Source organism: Dipteris shenzhenensis, chromosome 24 (assembly GCF_047967505.1).
Source record: "Dipteris shenzhenensis isolate YYH24624 ecotype China chromosome 24, Dip_SZ_1.0, whole genome shotgun sequence".
Taxonomy (NCBI): domain Eukaryota; kingdom Viridiplantae; phylum Streptophyta; class Polypodiopsida; order Gleicheniales; family Dipteridaceae; genus Dipteris; species Dipteris shenzhenensis.
In genome coordinates, this window is record NC_141619.1 from 51,969,376 (window position 1) to 51,992,419 (window position 23,044).

The window sequence follows — 23,044 nt, forward strand, 5'->3', positions numbered from 1 at the left end:
GAGAGAACAGGAGCAGACACTGAGTACCAACAGCATGAGACACACATAAATTAGACTCAACGGTCAAGAAAACATACTCATAAATAACCAAGGATGATCCCTTAAGGCAAGGACTATCTCTAAGCGGCAATAGGTTGTGGTTTATGGATCGAAAGACATCATTACACTTAATGACAATGCTACAGACAAAGCTGGTAATAACCAAATCCCACATGGAGAGGTCATTTCGAACAAATAGGGCTCTTCTCCTCCATCACCCACCATGTAGGATAATATTCTAGGCTGCTAGGTGGCACTCTTCACCTCCCCAACACAACCATTACACATGTGATATATGTAATGTGATAACCTATATATAAATCTTCAACCCCCTTTCTAGTAAAACAACTCATAATAGGTATGAACTTGGAGAGATTTAATTAAATTCAACCAACAGGTTAATGGACCAAGAACAAGAAATGAATCAACTCAAGAAATCAATTGACTTGCATTGCTCCACGTCAACCATTTACCTCGTAGTATGCCAATGAGATGGGCATGTGAACATCATATGACACTGGTAGTTGAAGCTCACACAAAAGCAACACATCTTCACAGTACAATTTCGGTGACATGATCTGGGACGGCATCAAGAATGCTTCTTGGCAGCTGCAAACACAATCTCCAAGCGACCCAACAAGAATTCACTGTTGAGCCATCCACACTTCTAGCCTCTTAACAACAATAAATTATTTACCATGAATATAAGTTGCATTTAGGGAATGAGGAATATCCTTTCAAATGCAATGATTGGCTTGAACTAAATTATTTGCACTGCAAAGAGGTATGAAAAGGTTTTTCAGACAGCCATGTAATGATTCAGGACAAATAAGTAGATACCTCATGTGCAGTAAAGAAATCTGCTTGTTCAGGGTGTTTTGGAAAAATTTAGAGTCCGCAAAGCCGCCCATTACAGAGAGCTCCTCCAGTCTCTGGCACTCTTCCCTGAACAAAAACTCCCAAGTTCTTTCCTCCTTGTTACGTGACACAAAAGCAATCGTTTGTATAGGCTCTGTGAGAACCAAAACCTAGCAAAAGCACCCCCTCCCTCCAAAAAAGGAAAAAGAATATTTCTATATCCATTCTACATGACTATCGTCAACATTGCAGTGTATGAGATCAGCCATGACAAAAAGGGATGACAAATTCTTTGCATGGGTACATGCTAACCCCATTTCTAAATGTGTGTGTGTGTGTGTGTCTGTGCACGTGCTATGAATGTAAATGCTTTCTTAATGGAAATTTTTTCTACCCAAAAGAAAAACGCGCGCGCGCGTGTGTGTGTGTGTTGCAAACATGCTGCATAGATCATGATGTATATTTGTCTTACATGGAAATTTTCTCTTGATGTAATCTTTCAGCTTACTAGTTTTCTGGGATAGCTATCTTGTAATATAAAGCATTCAAAAGTTTCACTTCTTTTTTTTTGTTAAAGTGTGTTGGGGGGGGGGGGGGGTGGGGTCTGAAATCAACTGCATATGCCTGTGCAATCATTCCTTCCGTGCTTCTCTACGGCAATCATTCTTTGACTGGCTGCATGCACGGGATCTAGATTATCTTGCTTTTTGTCGTATAATGAGATCTTTTGATGTTGTAACTGCTTGTCCCCTGTTTTGGGGGGACAATCTCATAGTTTCTTGTAATATAATACATATGGATTTCACCCCAAAAAAAAGTCAATGAAAATCAACTACTTACATGTCCAAGTCTAGCATGATGCCATCTGATACAGGAGCCAAGTGTGGACCTATTGGATCCTTCTCGAATTGGCTTTTCAAATATGCTGCAACAGCTTCACTGAGGAAACAAACATCAAGATATGAGCATTGAACATGCAATATGTGATGGTTAAGGAAATAAACTTTTGCCAAGCAAGCAATGACTTGCGGAAAAGATAGACGTGTACAATAGGAGATAAAACAAAACAACCTTCCTCATTATCCCGAATTTTTCCCAACTGTTAAATCCATCAAGACAACTAGTTCTTTAATGTGGATAGGTTTTTTATACAAGCACTTCAACACATGGGACTAGGTTCAATGTATCTTTCATTTGTCAAAATCCTTCCCACCAATGCTCGAGCCAGTGTTTGTGTAATTGAAAGATGACTCAATCATTCCTCTAAAAAGTTCAATCAGACAAGGCTGTCCCCTAGCTCCACTAGTCCTTGCTATAGCCGTTGACTCTTTAGGCTGGCTCATTCAGCAGCAAGTGGAAGAAGAAAGGATTAAAGCAATTGAACTCCCTTCTACTAGTAAACACGTGGTGAATCGACAATTTGCTGATGACACAAACCTGAACCCCAAGAACACTCCTCAAGATATTTTTGGGACATTGTAATGTCTAAGCATCTTCTGCATTGCATCAGGGTTAGTGATTAACCATGCCAAAACCAAATCTTACACCCTCCTCTCAAATGATCAAGAAATACTCTATTAAATAGGAAATGTGAAACTCCCAAAGGGAGTTGTTTTCAGGTCATTGGGAATACCAATGGGATTCGAGGTCTCAATGAAAGACACATGGGAAAGACACGTGGGACTAACTAAGGGCTGATTCAGCCAAGCTCTTCTCCATATTGTTCTCCCGTCCTACTTGTGCAGAAAAAGGATGGATCTTGGAGAATGTGTATTAGGGCTTTGAATAAGATCTCTATCAAGAATCAATTTCCTATTCCACGCATTGATGACATCTTGGATCGATTAGAAAGATCAACCATCTTCAGCCACATTGACTTGAAGAGTGATTACCATCAGATACAAATCAGGCCCGAAGATGTACATAAGACTGCCTTCAGGACCACTTTTGGGCTTTATGAGTTTCTTGTCATTGCCATTTGGTTTGACTAATGCTCTTGCTACCTTCAATCGCATGATGGATGGATCGCATTTTCAGAGAGCACAGGAAGTTTGTGGGTACATTCTTTGATGACATTATTGTGCACTCGAAGGATGAAGAGGAGCATAGGCAACACCTGGCAGTTGTTTTTGCAAAGCTCAGGAAACACAAGTTGCTGGTCAACACTAAAAAGAGTGAGTTCTTCATGCAAGACATACATTTCCTAGGACACATCATCTTACGAGATGGAGTGAGGATGGACCCTGCCAAGATAGAGGCAATCAAGAATTGGCCTCCATTGAAGAATCTACATGAAGTCAGTAGTTTTCTTGGCTAGCGTTCATACTACAAGCGCTTCATACGCTATTTTGCTGAGATAGCTTCACCCTTACATGCTTTGCAGAAGAAGGCAGTGCCTTTCCGTTCAGGGAAGAAAGCAATTGCAGCATTCAATGAGCTGAAAGAAAAGCTATGCTCTGATCCTGTTATCATTTTGCCAGACTTGTGAAAACCTTTTATTCTTCAATGCGCTGCAAGCGGCAATAGTGTTGGTGGAGTGCTTATGCAGGAAGGCAAAGTGGTTGCATATGAGAGCAGGTTGCTCCGAGATGCTGAACACAACATGAATGTGTATGAGCAAGAATTGGTAGCTGTAATTCATGCTCTTACTGTGTGGAAGCACTATCTTCTAGGTGCTGATTTTTATGTGCAAACTGATCATCAATCGCTGCGATACTTTCTCACTCAGAGAAATTTGTCAAAGATGCAAATGAGATGGGCAAACTTCCTTTCCATTTTTCATTTTCAGATTGGAAAGAAAAATGTAGTGGCTAATGCACTTTCCAAAAGGCCACGTACGGAAGCTATGTCCAAGAAACCACAGGTATCTGCAGTTACTATTGCTTATCACAATGAGCTTGATCCCAAGAAGAAGCAGTATGGTACGGATGATGCTTTTGCACGTATTTATGATCAGCTTATGGAGGGCAATCAGCATGATCATTATACACCCAAGGACGGATTTATGATGATGCATGGAAATCTATGTGTAACGCAGCCATTGAGGCATAGGGTGCTCACTGAAAGTCATGCCCCACCATATGTAGGGCATAGGGGTATTGAGGCTACAATCAAAGCAGTAGACCACTACTTTTATTCGCCTTCTCATCCTATGGGCAGGCCCTATTAGACCTAGGCAGAATACATGATCTCATTATCTATAATGGTCTTGACAGATGGCCCGCTTCAGGTGGTTTCACATGCTTTCCACATGGGGGGGGCTCCAGTGTTGTTGATTACATCATGGGATCCCCTGTCTTCACATCTCGCATTACTGACTTCACTACTGTAGCACCTCTCCCCCCAGGGGCTGATCATACATACCTTTTCTTTCGCATCTCCACCTCCCTTCGCACAGCACCTTCCACCTCACTCAATGCTTACTCCACCTACCACGATATACGCTTTGATAGGGATCACTCACCTTCTAACTCTGGCCGTCTGTACATACTTCTTGCTTATATTGACTTCATACCCCTTTTAGAGGATCATGCTATCCTTCTCACCCGCTCACTACACAAGGCTACCATTCACGCTTTCTCCCACACCCCCCGCTCCACCCGCCCACCACCCCCTGGAACCGTACCCTCTAATTATTGGTACGATGATGAGTGTAAAGCCTTACGCCGTCAACTCAAATTCGAAACCAAAAATAGTCTTTCGAGCGCACCAGATACGTCACGTGAATACCGTAGACTGGTACGGAGGAAGAAACTAGACTTCGTTCATCGAAACGAGCAAGAGCTGTTGAACATTTTGTTTACTAGCAACTCTAAGGACTTCTGGCGGAGAATTCTAGAAGGACGGTCCCCTCCGCCATTCACTGACACCCAGATTTGGTTTGATTATGCACGCACACTTTATGACATCCCAAATCAGCCAATCCCTAGCCTCTCACACATGCCTCATCCCACATCCTGCACCCTCTTCACTAGAGGAGGGGTAAAGGATGTTGTAATGAAACTTCATAATGGCCAAGCAAAGGATCATGAGGGACTATGCACTGACTTCATTGCATATGGGATTAACCTCCTAGCCCCGATCTTAGCAAAGCTTTTTAATGAAGCGGTTTGTTTGGGATTTCCACACACTTGGACCATTAACACTATCTCACCCATCCACAAGGCTAGGGATCCCATGAGCCCGGAGAACTACAGGACCATTATGATTGGACATGTCATGTCCAAGATTTATGCATTAGTACTTGACTCCGAGGTTAGCAGACTTGCAGAGTGTCGAGGACTCAAAGCAGTAGGATAGGCCAGATTCCGCCATGATCATGGAACCATGGACCACATTCTGACGCTCAGATGTATCATCGAGGAGGCGAGGTCACGGAAGCACAGGGCTTATTGTTGCCTTCTGGATTTTCGCAAGGCATTTGACACGGTCCCGAGAGCCCACCTCATACGACGCCTATAAGACTTGGGTTATGACCAGGAGATCATTTGAGCTGTCATGGCACTTTACGAGAGAGTTTCTGACAGAGTTCGGGAAGGATCCGGCTGGACACACAAGATAATGAGTACCATCAAGGTCAAACAAGGGTGTCCTTTGTCGCCTACCTTGTTTGGCCTCTACATTGACAAGCTTGAGACAGTGATACAGACACAGGGGGTGTAGGTTGCTCTCTTGCGGGCACGCTGATCCAGATTTTGCTCTATGCAGATGACGTGGCTCTCTTTTCTTCCTCAGGAAAGGGGCTTCAGAGACACCTAGACGCACTACAGTTTTTTTGTGAGTCTCATGATTCGAAGGTCAACTTGGGTAAAACCAAGGTCATGATCTTCAATACATCTCGAGCCATCATGCGTCAAGAGCAATTCACATTTGCGGGGTCATCTGCTGAGATAGTTTCATCATACACTTATCTTGGGGTTATCTTCTCCGAACCCCGAGCTTCACTATGAGACCCGCGATGCAGGCACGCTTGAGTAGAGGGTATGCCTCATTGGCCAGGCCAAAGAGGCAGTGGTTCTGCTCACACTTTCAGGATCCACGCACCAAGGGGTTGCTTTTTGACTCCTTGGCTCGTCCAACAGGGATGTACAGCAGTCCTTGTTGGGAGCCAGACTTGTCGGATACAGAGTAGGCCCATGTGGAGCGGCTACAGGTTCTCATGCTATCACGGATGATTCGTGGTAAGTCATCCGTTCCTCACCAGATATCATTCACGCTGAGTTTGGGTCACCCCCTTTACAGCTAGATGCTGCATTTCAGGTCATCACATATCTGTACCGAGTTAGGAAATATGGGGATTATACCTCGGGGCGTAGCAGGCTACCATGGATAGCTCTATCCTCTTCTATGGCACTTGCAGCAAGAGGAGATCATAGGTGCTGGTATGCACGTACAGATAGATGGTTTGAGTGACTGGGGCTCCACATGGATAGACTACCTCCCTCCCTGTATAGCATGGATGCTCCGTTCTCTCCCCTCTTATCACACGAGGTCAACCAGGTCATCCGTGAGGATCTACTACAGCTACACACTTTTCGGACCTGGTTGGAACCAAGTGAACTCCCAGTAAAGCTTAGCTTCTACAGAGATCACTTCTTACATATCACAGCGGAGGGTTTCATTGACCCACCAGGATACACACAGATTCACCTACCCCACTCGATGAGGATCTCTCTTGGGCAGTTCCGGGTCTCTTCACACAGACTTCACATCGAGAGCGGCAGAGCAGAGCGACTACCCAGGGAGCGGTGCATATGCACACTATGTGACATACAGGAGGTTGAGACAGAGGAGCATTTCATCTTTAGGTGTCCTGTGTACTATGAGATCCGAGGACGTGCACGCCTCAGGAGCAAGAAAGGGAAGGTAAAGCTATACACCAAGCTGAATATGAGGTACTACGGCCCCTTTCAAGTTCTTGGGAAGATCAATGAGGTAGCTTACAAGCTGAAGTTACCTGAGCAGTGGACCGTCCACAATGCTTTCCATGTTAGCTTGTTGAATCCTTTTCATGGAGAAAAGCCACAGAATAAGCCAGTTGAAGAGCAACTTGAAGTTGATAAGCAAGATGAGGTCTTGATTCCTGAGCAAATTGTGGCACATAAGGATCGGAAGGTTAATGATAGAGTTGCCAGACGCTATCGAGTGAAGTGCAAGAATTATCCTGCAAACGATGCGATCTGGATGGAAGAGAATGAATTGGCAGATTCACCACAGGTTTTACAGCTCTATCTTGAAGCATTTGGTCTCGAGCCTACTGCGGTAGCGGCTCATTCCAGTTCAGCAGAGCATAGGTCTAGAGCATTACCGGATGCTCATGGGGGGGATAGCACCTCCACACCCACAATGCAGACAGGCTCACAGGATATCTAGAGGTTGCTTGGTGACACTACGGTTTCACCCGAGGCACTGATGCTGACAGTGTTTCTGCCGTGAGACTTCTATGATGAGTGATCATGACACTCCAATCAGTTGATACACTACCATAGGGATGGATTTGTAGTCTTGCTGTATGCACATTGTATTTTTGGTACTTCATGTGATGTACTATGGATTATGGGCTGTTTATGCCTATTGTGACACCCTTTTCTATTTGCTGTAAATTTGGGACAGCAAACACTGTTGTGACACCGTTTTCTATTTGCTGTAAATTTGGGACAGCAAACAAGATAGTTTGCTGTCTCAAGAGGGGGGTGAGACTTCTATGATGAGTGATCATGACACTCCAATCGGTTGATACACTACCATAGGGATGGATTTGTAGTCTTGCTGTATGCACATTGTATTTTTGGTACTTCATGCGATGTACTATGGATTATGGGCTGTTTATGCCTATTGTGACACCCTTTTCTATTTGCTGTAAATTTGGGACAGCAAACACTATTGTGACACCCTTTTCTATTTGCTGTAAATTTGGGACAGCAAACAAGATAGTCTGCTGTCTCAAGAGGGGGGTATGTCAGGGGGACGTGGTGGTGATGGTGAAGTGTCCAAACTAGGTGCTAGGCTAGGGACCTCAGTTAATGCCCAAAAGGTACCTATGATTTCATGTGCAATAAGTGTAGGATCGATTGAGAGAAAGAGAGAGAGTGCAGGTAGCAAAGCGTCGCACAAGCCATAGCCGTCACGTCAAACTTGGATAATGTGTAAAACAAAGTACATAGTACTTGTACCTAGACCTAGGACTAAGTGTCCTAGGTGTCACATAGGACTAAGTGTCCTATGTGGCATAAAAGGCACACAATAAACTAAGTGCCTATACCAATGCCTACAAGGCACATACCAGGGCCTATAGGGCATCACTAGAACTAGGAGAAGATGGCCTACAAACCCCCCTCCATGGTATGGGCTGAAGTATTCTGGAAACATCTCAGAATACCTGGTATTTTCTTATCATGGTGGCACATGTTCATCCAAAAGGATATAGCCACCTATGAATGTACAAGGAATGTTAGATCATGTAACAAAGGGAACCAAGTGTAAAGCCTATCGAAAGACTTCGAACTTGGGACGAGGAAGTGCCTTTGTAAACATATCTGCTATGTTGTCCTCTGTGGGAAGATAGGACAACTCTATGTCTCCTGCTGACAACCGCTCCCGAACATAATGATAGTGAATTTCAATATGCTTGGTACGCGCATGAAACACTGGGTTATGCCCGATGGCCAAAGCACTCTGGCTGTCAGTGTAGACCATAGTGGAGGATGTGTGGCAAATACCAAGATCTGTAAGTAACTGTCGAAGCCAGACACACTCTACTGTAGCGGTGAAAACTGCCTTGTACTCAGCTTCACAGCTAGATGTGGCAACTGTTGGTTGCTTCTTGCTAAGCCAAGAGATACATGAATTGCCAAGCAAAAAACAATTGCCAGTATGTGACACTCTGGTGTCGGAACATCCAGCCCAGTCACTATCCGTGTAAGCATGCATGGTAAGTGAACCCTGATCACCATAGAAGAGGGCTAAATCCTGAGTACCTCTGAGATATCTGAAGACTCTCTTCACTGCCTGCCAATGCTGATGTGCATGAATCTGCTGAGCTGAGATACTGCATATTGCAAGTCAGGTCTGGTGTGACATAAATAAATAAGGCATCCAACAACCTGTTGATAAAGAGTATATCACATGGTGGGCTCCCATCATGAGTTGAGAATTTGAAGCCAGGGTCCACTGGAGTAGAAATGGGCTTGCAATTCTCAAACTGAAAACGATCAAGGAGCTGTCCAATATACTTGGACTGAGACATCACGATACCCCCCTCAACATGACCAAACTATATGCCCAAATAATAATGGAGCTGTCCCATGTCTGACATGTCAAAAATCTGCTGCAAATCAGCCTTGCAATTTGCTGAGTATCTAGGCCCGTGATGAGCATATCATCCACATATAAAATCAGCACTAAAAAATCAGATCCACTCCCACAGACATAAAGAGTGGGTTCTGTGAGACTATTCTGAAAGCCAAGCGATAGTAAGTGTGCATGAATTTTGGCATACCATGCCCTGGGTGCCTGCTTCAAACCATAAAGGGCTTTTCTAAACAGGCATACCTTATTTTCAGAATTAACAACCTCAAAGCCAGGAGGTTGTGTGACATATACTTCTTCCTACAAATCCCCATGAAGAAAAGCAGTTTTGATGTCAAGCTGGTGCACTTGCCAATGATGATGGGCTGCAATGGCAATGACACATCTAATGGTAGTAACCCTTGATGTGGGAGCAAAGGTCTGCTCAAAGTCAATGCCTTGTTGTTGGGCATACCCTTTTGCAACAAGACGGGCTTTGTGGCGATCTATACTGCCATCAGATTTTCTTTTTAATTTGTAGACCCACCGGGTTCCAACAGCATGCTTGCCGAGAGGGAGATCTACTAATTCCCATGTGTCATTTTTAGCAATGCATTGTAACTCAGCTCTCATTGCATCCATCCACTCTTTGCTGTCAAAAGCATCTTTATGTCACAAGGGCTCTTCATTGCAAGCTGTAGCAAGGAGTGCAAATTCAAGAAAGTGACCATGCCTCTGCCTATTCCCTGATCTTGTCCGGGCAGCAAAAGGCTGATCTTGTTTGCTGTCCCTCAATGTATCTAGGAACTTGCCTCTGCTGTCTATTGACAGCTCTTTCTTCAATGACTGCATCATGAATAGTGGGATCATTCTGTGCTGGAAGAGAAACCTGCAAATCAGCATGGGGTTGTGGCTCATTATTGCCTGGTGGAGGACCTGCAGGAGGCTCATGTTGCTGGTCAAAGTCCTCTTCTGAGGATGGCAGAGGTAACCAAGATTCAAAGGCATCAAACATGTCAACATCTGGCTTAGCTTTGCAGTCCACAAGAGGAGAAGCTGAATGTTCAGCAAAGATTACATCTCTACTAACAATAATCTTCCCAGTATTTGGTTGATATAACCGATACCCTCTGCTCTCCTCACTGTAACCAATAAATATGCATTTGATTGCCTTATCATCAAGCTTATGTCTCACCTGAGATGGTACATGAACATATGCAAGAGACCCAAAAACTCTCATGTGCGAAAGTGAAGGCTTCCTGCCTTTCCATGCTTCATAAGGTGTAACAGCCTTCAATGCCCGTGTAGGTGATCTATTCAGCACATAGTTGGCACACATCACTGCATCAAGCCAAAATTTATTGGGCAAAGACTTGGCCTTAAGCATGCATCTGGCCATCTCCATTGTAGACCTGTTTTTCCTTTCAGAAACACAATTCTGCTGAGGAGTGTAAGGAGCAGTGCATGAGCCCCGTAAAGACAGAAATGCATCAAACTCCTTAGAGGCTTTTAAAGGATATACCCAGCAATATCTTGTGAAATCATCAATGAGAGTCATAAAATATTTGTAACCCCCAGCTGCAATTTCCTTTGTGAGAGTTTTGGACAATTCTTTTGAAAAGGAAACCAATGCATCTTACCCAAAAGACAACCCTCACACACATGTTTGGAAACTGTGTGAGTTTGAGGTACATTATTTGCCATCTTCTGTGAACGTAGCTTTGCAAGAGCTCTATAATTGAGATGACCCATTCTCTCATGCCAAAGATGAGTTTCAGCAAGCTATGAATCTGAAATTGCAAATGCTTCAATAGAAAGTACAGCGAGTGATGATCAAGGTGATAAAGCCCCTTTTGCAAAGTACCAGTGAGAACTATGACATTGTCATCACGAAGATCATAAACTAGGCATCTGTAGCCATCAAAAATAACTCTGAAACCTGAAGTGGCAATTGCTGAAATTGAAATCAAGTTGACTTCAATTCCACGTACAAAAAGAACATTTGTCAGAGTAACAGGATGGCTTGAAATGGATGTGAGCTGCACATCTCCAATTCCTTTTACAGCGTATGAAGCATTATTAGCACATGTGACAGTCCCCCCTCGAGTTGCATCAGCTAAAGAGTGAAACAACTGTCTGCAAGATGTGACATGCTTGGAAGCACCACTATCAAAGTACCAGGGCTGAGCATCATTAGCAGTAAAGAGTGCATCAGCTTTGGAGGGATCAAATGAGCAATGGACAGCCCATGCCCAATCATCCTGAAGAGCATGTGCATGTGAAGCATCTGCTAGCTCATGGGATTCAATAGCATGTGAGGCATTAACTGTCAATCCTGCTTTCTTTTTCGCCAAAGCAATGTGCTTCCTGCATTCTGAAATGTCATGTCCAGGCTTGTGATAATAGTTGCATCTTTTCTTCGACTTATCTGCTGTATTTTTAGATGCATGAGAGGAATTGCAGCTGCTATGCGCAGATTTTGGCTTGCCCATAGGCTTGGAAGCCTTGCCTCTTCCTGTCTGCTGTGAAGCAAATGCATGATCAAGAATAATAGCTTGTCTATTAGCTCGACTTTGCTTTTCCTGCAAAAGCAAAGTAACTAGCTGATCAAAAGAGTAGTGGTTTGGATTACCCATGGCCACTAATCGAAGGGTTGTAGCAAACCCTTGATATGTATCTCGCAGTCCATCCAATGTGGTACTGACAAGCTGTGAATTTGGCACCACCTCATCAATGTTGGCAAGTTGTTCCATGAGGTCCTTGACCTTTGTCAGGTATGCATCCAGAGTCACCTTCATTCATGCTGACTTCCTATAATTGCCTTCTCAAATATGCAACACGTGCCTCATTGTGAATCTGATAGAGAGAAGCCAATTCATCCCAAGCATCCTTTGCTGTCCTGCAAGACCGGATGTGTGGAATAATGATTCTCTTGCATGATAAAGCAATACATGAATGTGCATTTGCATCTCTTGCATCCCATCTTGTCTGTTCCTCAGTTGGAAGAGTAGTAGCACGAGTCTAGAAGATGAGGCATCAGGAGGAGTACCCCCTACAAGGGACCAGCAGTAGAGGCAACCATTGTAGCATTGGCTGGCCTCAGATCAACCCCGGAAACAATATTCCTCAAATGCTTTGCAACAAGAATATGTTTCATGAGATAAGACCACATCGGATAGTTGGTGCCATCCAACTTATCATCTTCACGAAGAACTCCAGATAAATCTTGATTGTTCCCAGCCATAGCAAATGTGATACCCTGAAAGAGACCTGAAAACCCAAAAGCCTCAAGGCTATCACTGCAAAAAGCTGGCTGCACAAAAATGACAGCAAATTTCTGCAAATTTCCAACCCAAATCAAAGGGCAAATGCAGATCTGACCCAAATGTGACTGTGGTAGGAAATGTTCACTGCAAAAACAGCAAATCTCGCAAAAGCCCCAAATTTATTAAGGGCAAATAGGCCAAAAAGAGGGCAAATGCAGAAAAGCCCCAAATTTTGCTGAAATTTTGCAAATGTGACCCAATGTATGTGAATCTGACTCAATGTCTTGCAGAAAAGACTCAATGTCTGAAAATCTAACTCAATGTCCTGCAAATGTGACTCAATGTTCTCCAATCGGACCCAATGTGTTGCAATCAAACAATAAATTGCAGATCAAATCCCAAAAGAAATAGCCTCAAGGCTCGCAATTGCAAAATTAGGACTTGCTGTCCACAAATTGACTGCAAAAGTGCACCTGTCCCAAAGTATGGACCTCAAAATGTAGACTTTCCAAGATGTTGAAATGGCTTGAGATGATTTCAAACAGTAGAAGGAAGATAAGGATAACAAAAATCCTCAAGAGCCCCAAATTTTGAGAAGGTCCTGAATATAGCTTTCACATATGCCAAACCTGTACAGTGCATGTACGGAGTGCAGTGTACGAAAGCAAGTACGTTGTTATACGGATACAAGTACACTGTACGGAACAGTGAGTAGCGTAGTGCGGAGTCCAATGTACAGCACAGGTACAATGTATGGAGACTGTACGAAGCATGTACGTCTGCTGTACGGAAGCGTGGTGTACGGAATCACAAGAATGGCTGTACTAATCCAAGTACGAGGCAAGTGACTATACCGCAGCGCATGTACGGAGCACGACGTATGAGCTGTACGAAAGGTGCATGACGACAGTACGGAGCAGGTATGTTCCGTACGGCGGGTGTCCAATCTACGGACGTCTGATGTAGATTGTACGATGCAAGTGAGTACGGAAGCCGCAGGTGGAGGACGTCAGTCATAGGGAGCTCCCTCCTATCAAAGTCTACTGTTTGTTGTTCAACCAACCTCTAGGGCTGTTCCGGGCTGAAACACGCTCTTTCTGTTGTCTGGATTCTTATCTTCTCTTTCTACTCTATGATGCTGTCATCCTTGCTGAGATTCTGCAAGGTTGGATGCCCTACCATTGGCCTGGAAGAGGATTGGGGCACTGGTTGTGATACTCTCTTCCTGGGGGTGTAGTGGCAAGCCTTGGGCTCAGTAATGGATTTGATCTATGTGAATGCATTGCTTGGTATGCTGTCGGGTTGTTCTACTTATGTAATGCATGGCTATTGAGGGAACCAAGAGAATAGCACTGGGAGTTGATCACGGGCACAGCCACGGGTTGGCATTGTACTGGGTTGCACCTGCGGGTAAAAGAAAAGAAATAAAGAAAGTTTATTAGAGTCTTCGGAAGACCGATGGGTCTATGAGACTATGAAAATCCTGATACAACAAGCTATGGTAGTGGAGCTACTAAACGAGCATCCATACCAATGCAAAATGCAAAAATGCACAATGGCAGTACTAAGTCCTAAGTACAACATAGTCATGTCAATGGTCAACTATATACCACTCTCAGCATCGTCATCAATATCATCATCATCGGCAACAACAAGATATCAAGATGGATGAGGTAGTGGAGGCATGAAGTCAGCAATAGAGTGTTGTCGGCCACTTAGAGGTGCGGTCCTGGCATGTCTCCTAGTGGTAGCTCTGCGTCTGACCAGGGCTACTATGAGCTCTTGAAGGGAGTCCCTTGTACATGAGCTAACCAGTAATTAAATAAATACCGCAAGGGGCGCAAGTGTTGAGGCCAACATGTGTCACTTTGCATGCTTTTGAGTAGGGGCATTCTAGCCTCCCTTCTTTTAAATGGTTCAGTGATGCTATGCTGTGAAGTTATATGCTCTAAGTTTTGCTTGTGGGCAATGGCAATGGTTCAAGTTGGCTGTATTTCAGATTTGTGAGATAATAGTGCCAGTTACACTGCCCTTTGTCAGTCAAAGGCCAGTTACAATTTACACTGAAAATAGATGCCTATGGTCATATGGGTGTGAGAGCAAGGCCCAGCAGGCCTAATGTTTGGGATACTGATGCCTACTGAAAGCGGGAGCACTGAATGCAAGTGAGCTTGGATTCGTTGTGTAATCTACTTGCTAGACTCTCCAATTAATAAAGAAATACTGAAAGGGGCGCCAAGGGTTTGGGGCCAATATGTGTCCTTGTATTTGAGCAGGAGCAATCTAGCTCCCCCAATCTATGTTTGAAGTATTTGCTGAATATTTTAATGTGAAGGCTTTAGGCAGGTTAGTTGTTTTGCCACACTCTTGTTGGTCTTAAGGCTGGTTCCACCGACATCCTTTGTATCCTTAGCATGAGCATGTCCAAAAATATTAGGCTTTTCCAATCTACTTCCTCGCGCTAATGACGACTGTTAGCTGAAATATGCAAGGTGTGCCTCATCGAGGCCAAGGCACCAATTTGTAATCAGTTTCATCCAAGTGTCACTAGGGGTCTTATTAACATCCTCTTTATTCATGAGCACAAGTTGGATCCTAAAGATCGTGCAAAGTCAAGTAAACTTCTTTCTGTCACGCTTTTTGGTCTCCTGCCTTGGGCACTAGGGGAGGAACTTGCATTTCAGTTTTAGATTCTTTTCTATGCCTTGTGATTGGACATGGTATCATTACACCCTCTAGAACACAATGGATTTTACTTCTTATTGGGGGACGTAAGGTGGTCTTCTCAACCTCTACGCCCCCAATGATAGAGGAAAACATGTCCTTTTCTAGGAAAAACTTCTTCGTTGGGTCCCAATTGCATATTCATGGATTATTGAAGTCGATTATTGAAGGTGACTTCAATATGGTGGAGTTGCTTTTAGACAAGACAAGGGAAAGGGAGAATGAATACTCTATTGAAAGAATAGTTGCGGATACTTTTATTTTCCAATTCCAATGGCAGAGAAGCTTGGATAGATGATGCCTTTCACACTTTGCAGCATTCATTTCTAGTTTCATGGTGAAACTAGAGACGTTGAATGCCCATCCAGGCATAGGTTGATAGATTTTATGTGGATGACTAGGCATTCGATAGAGGTGGCTCTATATGCATTTCACCAAGGATTTTCACCTTAGGTCACTTTCTGGCGGTTTTGATGATTTATGAGCCTTGTTGCGAGCTCACTTTGCCAATAACAGGATTCCAAATGCTTTGTATACACAGGAGGGCCTCACGGAGGAAATTTTACAAATTTGGATCTCTCATATGCAAGGCTAAGTGCCTCTTCTTCACTTGTGGTTGGCAGTAGTCCTCTCTGGTATTGGTAATTCTGTCATTCTCGCTCTGGTATTTGGTAATTCTATCATTACGTTGCTAGTACCAAGAGACATGGGATTTTCAAATGAGAGATTGACCTTCATTAGCAATTAGAAACCCTTCAAAGAAAGAGTAAAAGTAGCCTACAAATACTTGGATTCAGAAGCGCCTTGTTGCAGCAAGAGCTCATCAGCAAGTTCTTTTGGATTAAGAGTAGAATATGCCTTTCATGCACGGGAGTCATTTTGGACTCACATGGGAGGAGACACTTCTTCACTACTCTTGGCACAAGACATGGTGAAGAAAGTGTTTCTCAGCTTATTGACTCTTAACGGAGTTTTACAATCGAATCTTGATGTCATCGTACATGTTGCTACTAATTTTGAAGCCTCTTCTTTCTGTAGATCTTGGCACACTGCCAAAGATGAAAACCAATATGACAATCTTACTTGATGCACCTTTTGGATATGATTGGGGACCATTAGGGCTTCGACGAGGTTCATATGGGAATGCCTTGGTTTTTTATGTTCACTCTCAGGGCAGGTTATCCAAGTCCAAGGATGAGGATATCCTTGTGGACGTTCCTTTTTAGATTGTCGGGGTTTTATGGCATGTGGAGTAGTGTTTCCTGACTTCATGTTGGTATCTCAACCCTAACCAAAATCATATTCCCTTGGGTTCATGAAGGATTTGGCTCTGTGGACGTATCCCCATAAAATATTTGCACCGGGACCCCAGGGATTGAGACTCAATTGATGTAGGAAACCATGAGAAGAGCCTCCTATTCTCTCGCTACATGGTTAGAAATGCCTTAATGGTTCCATTCAATCTTAGGGACTAGAAGCCCTCCAAAGCTCCTTATTGAGAGAATCTTCAGACTTCTATAAGCTTGCAGAAATCTTTTTGGAGAAGACTCTAGAAATCCTTCAGGAATAGAAAGAACACTATTGTCTTCTAGCTTTCTATTCATGGAGGGATTGCGGTGAACTTGTGGAGGTCCAAGTTGGATCAGCCCCTACTTGCCCTCATTGCCTTTCTGTTGAGGAGTCTATTCAGCATTGTTTATGAGATTGCAGACAAGCGAGGTATATCTTGAAGGAGATTGCTAGACTTTTGAGTATCTTTGTTCCCTCCCCCTTCTTTGTGACTTGAGGCTCGGTGGCTTGACTCTCTCTTTTACGGGCCCAAGTCTTTTATGAGACCGTGGTGGATACTTTTAGGGAGATTTTAGCGAGCATTTCAATGTGGCATATTTGGAGATTCAAATGCACGGAGGCTCTTGATGGCTCCCATGTATTTCGAAAAAACTTGTACACAGTTTGAATGAATTTTTTTTTTCATGCTATGCACGATGTATTTCTGCCATGAGCATTGCTCTTGGGTTTTTTTCACACTTAATAGAAGTCTTTTTATTGAAAATCAAAGTCATTGCCGATGGCCGTCTTGAAATTAAAAATCATTGCCAATGGCCGTTAAGTAAATAAAAATGATAACCACACAAATGATCTAAAATAGTTTATTTTAGTTGAGGTTCAAGAAAGAGAGTGTACCTATTTATTGCAGGAAGTTGATCTGCTTGAGGAGATTGCTCATTGTTTAGTTGACGAAGTGCCTTCATAAGCCACACAAAGAACATGCGAAACTGCAAGGGGAAAAAAACCCTAAATGTCCTCAAAAAGTAAATGGACTAGAAATGAAAATTTTGAATTGAACGTCCTAAGAATAAACACACATACTCTAACAACTCGATTGTCACCACGCTTTGTTCATAAATGATAATACTAAATAAGCATTGCTTAAATTTCGTAGTACTCTGTAACTATTGCTAGTACTCCAATTTCCCAATAACGAATTACAAAATTAGTACTTTTAATAAATAAAATACAACAAGGAGGAGGGAAAAAAAGGGGAGGTCCTTATGCAACAAGTGAGGGTCATACAACTAGGTAACATAAAGACATGTAAACCTACCTCATGTCTTTATCTATGACAAAAGGGGATATTGCAATGTCGAATCCTAAAGACCCTCTTTCTTTTGGTCTCTAGCAACTTTGTACTCAATATTCCAAATCTCTTTGAATACTCAATAGTTACTAGTTCTACTTTTAAGCAAATCAACCATTGCATGCTTAACAAGCTTCTAACAGAGGAATAGCTCAATCACCCATATGGTTCTTTTGAGATGTGTGCATACAAGCAATCTATAATTAGCATGCAATTAGTTCAAAACACTTCATTTTCATAAATCATTTCTTTAGAACAAGTCTAAAAACCTTTTGCCCAAAACGTTTGTGATGACACTATTCCCAATGTCTAGTCCCACAAGATCATTGTTGGCACAAACATGAATCAAAATAATGTGTACACATGGTTGGTTTTGAACCATATCTTGACATTATGTTTGCCTTGTATGCATTAGAGTAATCAATCTTTCATGTGGCATGGGTCCCCAGTGTAGGTCCTAAACTAGAGATAAACACTGCCAATAAGCTAATATCAATGAATGCTACCACAACAAATGTCCATTAATGGGTGAATTTATTTGAGGGGATAACGATATTCATTTACCAAACTATACACGGACAAAAAAAAAGGAACCACTTATATTAGAGAAGGCCTTTATGGTGATAAGGTCCATCCTTGCCAAGGGCAGCACAAATTTCAAGAAATATCATGACTTAACTAGTCTCTTGATAATCTCGGGAGAGTCATTAATTGATACATGTTGCTCATGCATTTACTTAGCATAGTGAGAAAGAATGAAAGAAAGATCATATTGACATCTTGTGAAAGGATTAATGGATCTAATAGCAAAATCTGAGTTACAAGTATTAGATCATTTTATACACCTACCTTGGGCACAAAGGCCCAATTTGCCTTCCAAAAAATAATAATGAGGCCTTTTAAGATACAAATCAAAAGACCATGAAAATTTGGAATTGTCTAAGTGTGACATCTCTATCGCAATACACTCCATTTTCTCCATCATGTGTAATCAATCTTTCATGTGGCATGGGTCCCCAGTGTAGGTCCTAAACTAGAGATAAACACTGCCAATAAGCTGATATCAATGAATGCTACCACAACAAATGTCCATTAATGGGTGAATTTATTTGAGGGGATAACGATATTCATTTACCAAACTATACACGGACAAAAAAAAAGGAACCACTTATATTAGAGAAGGCCTTTATGGTGATAAGGTCCATCCTTGCCAAGGGCAGCACAAATTTCAAGAAATATCATGACTTAACTAGTCTCTTGATAATCTCGGGAGAGTCATTAATTGATACATGTTGCTCATGCATTTACTTAGCATAGTGAGAAAGAATGAAAGAAAGATCATATTGACATCTTGTGAAAGGATTAATGGATCTAATAGCAAAATCTGAGTTACAAGTATTAGATCATTTTATACACCTACCTTGGGCACAAAGGCCCAATTTGCCTTCCAAAAAATAATAATGAGGCCTTTTAAGATACAAATCAAAAGACCATGAAAATTTGGAATTGTCTAAGTGTGACATCTCTATCGCAATACACTCCATTTTCTCCATCATGTGTGGGCAAGTCCTTAGATGCAGCCCTTACGCATCAGCCTCTAGAAGTAATAGACATCATGGCTATCACTGATCCCATCCCCACTCAAGGTGGACAAGAGATTTGTCCCACTACACGCAGTGATTGCATCTAATGCTTTGCTTTGCTCTCTCTTATCGAATACATTCTCCAAAAAACACAAAAAGAACAAAGCCATCAACAGAAATCTGCTAACCTAGTCTTCCCAAAACAAATACATTCACACAACAAACATTTTGCATTTATTCTCGGCGCATAGATCACATGGAGAAGTTAAAGATGGCCTTAGCTAGGATTGATGAAGCAAAAGGGTAATCAATGATAGGAACTCTGCCACAAAGGCTGTTTTGATCACCGTTCTTGGGCTTTACTCTAATCTCTAACAAGCAAAGAGTAGTCATGATAATAGAGTTCAGGTCAATCATATTGAGATTATAACCATGTAGAAACATTCACAAGTACTTGAGAATACTATGGATTCTGAAGCAGCAAGCGAGCTCCAGAATTGGCTTTCAGATATTGCAGATATTGCAGATATTGCACAAGCAATACTCTATAATATTATCCCCTATCCTATATTCATTTCCAACCACATTCAAGAAATTCACCCCCAAGGAAATATCATCCATGCAGAAACATTCACGGACTACTCAGGGTACGATTAATTCTGAAGCAGCAGGTAAGCTCCACAATTGGCTTTCAGATATTCAAAAAACGATGACGTAGAAGAACGGATTTCATATTTTTAGCTTCCAATAAATTCATGAATCAAAAAAGCCGGATCACAAAAGTAAATCTGAGGCAGAACATACCTGGCCAGCTGTGTCAGAGACAATACGTAGAAAGCGTTCAACCTGTACTAAAACCATACCAGCATCTTCCATAGCTTGATCTACAAGTTTTTCGTCAAGACCAATACTCTGAAATCTTGCTCGCCATCTAGAAAGACCTTGAAGTTCTCCAACTCTGAAAGCCAAAATTTCTGCTGCTGGCTGAAAAATAGAACACAGGAAGTTGGGACAAGGGAAGCAACATCACTTTGGCATAGAAGCAAGGCCAACAAAATGATTGTACATGTAAGAGACATGAACATGCCGAAGAGAACTGAGGTTTTGCAACAAAGTTTTTAGTTCCCATTTCCAACAAAGGGACATGTCTTATAAATGCAAATGCTATGACTTATACCTGAGATACAACAATTAGTATGTCCAATGTTTCTGGACCAATCTATTTCCTTTCCCAAAAATTAGTACAAGCTAATCATAAACTTTGAGTAATCCTAACATAGGAAACGTTAGATGACCTTTTAGTAAGCACTATTAGCCAACATAGAGAACAGCTATGGCACATCTATATGATTGGACATAGGGTGAGATTGCATAAACATAGACAATGATCACACACACATACTTTTTTTTTTGGGTGAAAGCAGTATCTCATGTAGAAAGAACGTACATTCATAGCTGCCCTAGAGTGGACCAGCTACAAATCAAAAAACTAGACACAGTGATGAAACACTTCCAACTGGATCAAAGGAAGATCTCCAAGAGAATGCGCATCTTGGAGAGACCGATACAAGGATGAGCGAGACAACATCTTACCGAAGAGTGCCCATACAATCATCAAATGTTGCCAGCATGACATAACGACCACAATATGAAATAGCAACACAAGCACATAAACTGATCATAGTCTCGCGTAGGAGTACAAGAAGATAAGCCCCAAGTCTAGGAAGAAAATCACGAGCATTAGAGCAGGTCCAAAGTAGAGACGGAACAATACTCCCTTGGATGCGAGCAAATAGGGCAAGCCGACAAAGCTATACATTAGACAGACAATAAACAACCCACCAATAAAGCACCTACCAAACAGCACCACAAGAAAACCCCTCCAGTGTGGTAATTGACTCCCCAAATGCCGCAAAGACATCACTCCCCCAAATGCGCCTAAGACAAACCTTCCACCAAGTTAGAGATTCGTCAAGGTGCCAAAAAAGACTCCCATGCTCCTAGATCCACCGCTGAGGAAGCAACATATGATAAGCTTTCTTGGCAGAAAGATTCTCAAAAGAAAAGAAGCATAGCCCAGAAGACCCCAATCAAACTTCTGATCCATCAAAGAAAGAAAGAAAGAAAGAAAGAAAGTTTATTAAAGTCTTCAGAAGACCGGTGGGTCTATGAGACTGTGAAAAACCTGATACAATGAGCTGTGGTAGTGGAGCTACTAAACGAGCATCCACACCAATGCAGAATGCAAAAAATGCAAAATGGCAGTACTAATCTCTAAGTACAACATAGTCATGTCTCGACTATATATATCAATCTCAGCATCATTGTCAACATCATCATCATAATCATCATCAGAAGCAGGACATCAGGATGGGTGAGGCTGTGGAAGTGGAGTCATGAGGTCAGCAATAGAGCGTTGTTGCCCCCCCAAGGGTGCAGTCCTGGTACGTCTCCTGGTCGTAGCTCTGCGTCTAACTAGAGCCACTATGACCCCCGTCAGTCAGGCTGTGGTAGTGGAGCTACTAAACGAGCATCCACACCAATGCAGAATGCAAAAAATGCAAAATGGCAGTACTAATCTCTAAGTACAACATAGTCATGTCTCGACTATATATATCAATCTCAGCATCATTGTCAACATCATCATCATAATCATCATCAGAAGCAGGACATCAGGATGGGTGAGGCTGTGGAAGTCGAGTCATGAGGTCAGCAATAGAGCGTTGTTGCCCCCCCAAGGGTGCAGTCCTGGTACGTCTCCTGGTCGTAGCTCTGCGTCTAACTAGAGCCACTATGACCCCCGTCAGTCGGGCTGTGGTAGTGGAGCTACTAAACGAGCATCCACAAATCTCTAAGTACAACATAGTCATGTCTCGACTATATATATCAATCTCAGCATCATTGTCAACATCATCATCATAATCATCATCAAAAGCAAGACATCAGGATGGGTGAGGCTATGGAAGTCGAGTCATGAGGTCAGCAATAGAGCGTTGTCGCCCTGCCAAGGGTGCAGTCCTGGTACGTCTCCTGGTCGTAGCTCTGCGTCTAACTAGAGCCACTGTGACCCCCGTCAGTCGCGCTCCGACCCTAAACAAGGAGCCCCGCCTCTCCCTACCCCCCGCTGGCCTTCCCTCCTTACCCCTTGCTCTGCCCCTCGGTTGGCGCTACTCCTCCCGCTCCAGCTCCTCCCTGGGCACTGCTACAGCTACCTGCACCCCCCTTCTCGCTCCTCGCTCCCGCTCAACCCCCCGCTCCCCTCAGCCACCCCTCGCTCCCCTCAGCCCCTCGCCCCCGCTCAACCCCCCGCTCCCCTCAGCCACCCCTCGCTCCCCTCAGCCCCTCGCCCCTCGCTCCCGCTCAGCCCCCCTTCTCACTACCCGCACCCCCCCCTCTCGCTCCTCGCTACCGCTCAGCCCCCTTCTCGCTACCCGCACCCACCCTTCTCGCTCCTCGCTCCCCTCAACCACCCCTCACTCCCCTCAACCACCCCTCGCTCCCCGCTACCCCCTCACTCAGCCACCTCCCTCCCTCCTTTTCCGCTCATCCACCACCCCCCCTTCCCTGCTCCCCTTGCCACCCTTTTTTTTTTTTTGGGGGGGGGGGGGGGGGGGGGGGAGGAAACCACAACCACCTTCTTCTTTTTTTTA

At 43.3% G+C, this 23,044-nt stretch overlaps 1 protein-coding gene across 3 annotated transcripts in view; it reads right to left on the reverse strand.

The window, feature by feature from the left end:
* The window catches only part of APC4 (Transducin/WD40 repeat-like superfamily protein), a 128,768-nt gene that overhangs the window by 28,744 nt on the left and 76,980 nt on the right, over positions 1–23,044 (reverse strand). For all 3 annotated transcript variants that reach the window (XM_087395641.1, XM_087395642.1, XM_087395643.1), the window contains exons 11-15: positions 20,199–20,378; positions 17,358–17,449; positions 1,738–1,836; positions 880–984; positions 513–648 (exon numbers count right to left, since the gene is read on the reverse strand). In XM_087395641.1, coding sequence (XP_087251767.1) covers positions 513–648; positions 880–984; positions 1,738–1,836; positions 17,358–17,449; positions 20,199–20,378 — 612 coding nt within the window. The remainder of the gene's footprint in view (positions 1–512; positions 649–879; positions 985–1,737; positions 1,837–17,357; positions 17,450–20,198; positions 20,379–23,044) is intronic.